This window comes from Mesitornis unicolor, unplaced genomic scaffold (genome assembly GCF_000695765.1).
Source record: "Mesitornis unicolor isolate BGI_N332 unplaced genomic scaffold, ASM69576v1 C13463459, whole genome shotgun sequence".
In the NCBI taxonomy this organism is placed as follows: Eukaryota; Metazoa; Chordata; class Aves; order Mesitornithiformes; family Mesitornithidae; genus Mesitornis; species Mesitornis unicolor.
This window is the reverse complement of record NW_010222812.1, coordinates 1-2,826: the sequence shown is the minus strand read 5'-3', so window position 1 is coordinate 2,826 and position 2,826 is coordinate 1. Positions and strand designations below refer to the sequence as shown.

Genomic DNA, 2,826 nt, shown 5'->3' with positions numbered 1-2,826 from the left:
GAGCTTTCCAGGTCCCTTCCTGTTCCTAATATTCTGTGATCCTGTGATTGAATGTTTGCTGCTCCTGTCCTTCCAGCTCGGCTCCTGGAGAGCTGTGCCCCACGGGCTCTCCTCCTCCCCACCCGCTGGAGCAGCAGCAGCTCTGCTCTGGACAGCATCCTCGGCATCCCTGCTGAGAAACCGGCCAGCGTCCTGGACCAGCACCCACCAGCTGTTGCCACCAGTAAAAGTGAGTGGTATCAGCTGCCCAGCTGGGTCCTAGTGCTGGGGTGGACGGTCCTGACCCACTGCAGGGCTTAGCCATGTTCAAGCTCCTTCTTTTCCCTGTAGAAGAACAAGACCGCCTGTTGCGGTATCATCCTGACCAGCCCCCAAACCCCAAGGTTTTAAGAATTGCCATCATTGGAGCACCCAATGCTGGGAAGTCCACGCTCTCTAATCAGCTGTTGGGCAGAAAGGTAAAGCTGCTGTGAAACGACAAGTTCAGGCTGCTAAATAGTTTTGGGTTTTTTGGCATATTCTGGCTGTGTGACGTGTTTCATTTCTTACAGGTTTTCCCTGTCTCTCAGAAAGTGCACACGACGCGATGCAAAGCCCGGGGTGTCATCACGTACGAGGACACACAGCTGGTGAGCTTCCAGACCTGCTTCTGCCCGGGGCAGCGGGGAGAATTAGCCAGAAAGTGTGGGGTTTTCCCATGTGTATCACATGGGGTCACTCCTAATTGCACAGGTACAAGTTTGAGCTTGGCCACTAACAGCAGGCAAACTTACAAGATCCGTCTTTTCCTCTTTCCAGATCATTCTGGACACACCTGGCCTCACTAATCCTCATAAAGTCAAAAGGTATCACTGCTGTTGTGGACAGAGCGGGGAGGTTTGATAAAACCAGAGTGTGATTTACACTGTGCAAAGTTTGTAAAACAGGAGTGACAGCGATGTGTATTTTTAGCTTTGTTGTGGTTTCTGGCATGTTTTAGTGTCACAGTTTCAGTCGCACACAGAGCCTGTGGAATCCCCTGAGCTCTGTTGTGTCTGTGCGTGTGTGCGTGTAATGAGGACTGGCACAGCCCATGAGGCAGCCCTTTATCAGCTGGGATGGTGGAAAACACTGGGTTTTTTTCCCCTCCTTTGAGGGGAAGACAGTTGTGATCAATTGTGTCTGGCTTGCTCATTTGCATTTGTCTTTCAGACATAAATTAGATGAAACTATGCTGACAGACCCACAGGACAGCATGAAACATGCGGATTTAGGTGAGTACTCGGCTCCTCTTCGATCAAGCCAAACCCTTTATCTTCTGCAGTTTAGAGCTGTGGTATCTGGGTGTTTACTGGGTAGCAAGAGCAGCCCGGGGAGTGTGAACTAGGAGGGATGAGGCAAGGGCAGTGAGAGGATTTGAAATATTGAGCTGAGAGAGGGATAAGAATTGCATAAGAATTATTGCCTTAATAATTGGACTTGGATGTTGAGCTTTAGCATGTGCCTTGTCATGAGGATGACAGCTGCAAACTGCATTTGATTGTTTCATCAGGCAAAATGCTCCTTTTTCGTTCTGTCCACGTGCCTTCCAGTACAAGAGAGAGAGGCAGCAGCAGAAGGGCATGGCCTCAGGCTGTAGAGAAGCTGAAAACGAACATTCTGGGACAAGCAGGTTCATCGTGTTTCCCTCACTCTTTTTTTGGCAGTTCTGGTTTTGGTGGACGTATCGGATCACTGGACACGAAACTCTCTGAGCAAAGAGGTGCTGAGGTGTCTTTCTGAGTTCCCCCAGATCCCCAGTGTCCTGGTTCTGAACAAGGTAAAGGAGGAGTTTGTTCTTTCTACGTTGTGCAGGGTGCTACACCAGAGCCTTCAGACAGGACCTGGCACCAGCAGCGATGAGTTTTCAGGTCACTGAACTCGGGTGTGTTAAAGGACCCCGGTTTCCCCCTCTGCTCCAGAATATTTAAGTGTGAATAGGCATTGCATGCACACAGATTCCTGAAGCTGCAGACTGGGGTTTAAATTGGCCTGGGGACAGGAGCTGGCACCACAGTGGGGTTTGGACCAACTGTACTGGAACTGCTGCCACGCTCTGGTTTGGCCTCTGGCTGGAAAACTGCCTGGTTTGGTTGCAGAAGCCTTTCCTGCAGCAGCTGCCTCCCCTGGGTGGTTTCTTCTGGCTGCTTGGGATCCAGGGCCCAGCTGCCAACCTCATTCAGGACAAATTCCTGACACCTCTGTCTCTCTCTTTAGGTGGATCTGCTGAAGAAGAAGTACATCCTGCTGGAACTGGCAACTGAGCTGACAGAGGGAGTTGTAAATGGAAGGAAACTGGAAGTGAGATCTGAATTTAAACAGAATTCCAGTTCTTCGGCAAAGCCTCCTCTTCAAATCACTCAGGATTCACCTGAGAGTAAGGCCCCTGAGTCTCACTGTCTGCAGGAGACGGATCAAGCCCAGGACGGCTCAAGCTTGGACAGCAGCAACTCGAGGGCTTCCGAGTCCAGTCTTGCCACAGAAGAAGCACAAGGACCAAAGCGCTATGGACCCAGAGATCTAAAACGTATGAAAGGCTGGCCGGGCTTCCAGGAGATCTTCATGCTGGCAGCTCTCCATGGGGAGGAGGTGAACACGCTCAAGGTAGTTGCAGTCTGAACTTATGCTATGCTTTGTTACTGGTATGACCCTACCCTTGTGGGACCCCGATAACTTCATCCTGAGCCTCATCTCCTGTGAGGAAGTAGCAGAGCTGCTCTTCTTGGTCTGGGATATGGACAGTGGAAGGCGTTGTCTATCAGTGTGTCACTTCAGTTACAATAACCCCATGGACACTACAGGCTTGGG

At 50.8% G+C, this 2,826-nt stretch overlaps 1 protein-coding gene across 1 annotated transcript; it reads left to right on the top strand.

The window, feature by feature from the left end:
* Positions 1-76: 76 nt before the first annotated feature.
* ERAL1 (Era-like 12S mitochondrial rRNA chaperone 1) lies at positions 77-2,622 on the top strand (the record flags this gene model as incomplete). Its single annotated transcript, XM_010193262.1, has 7 exons — positions 77-229; positions 331-458; positions 552-629; positions 799-845; positions 1,192-1,253; positions 1,686-1,798; positions 2,236-2,622. Coding segments are annotated over 7 exons (968 nt in total), but the record flags the coding sequence as incomplete, so codon positions are not given.
* Between the last annotated feature and the right edge of the window lie 204 nt (positions 2,623-2,826).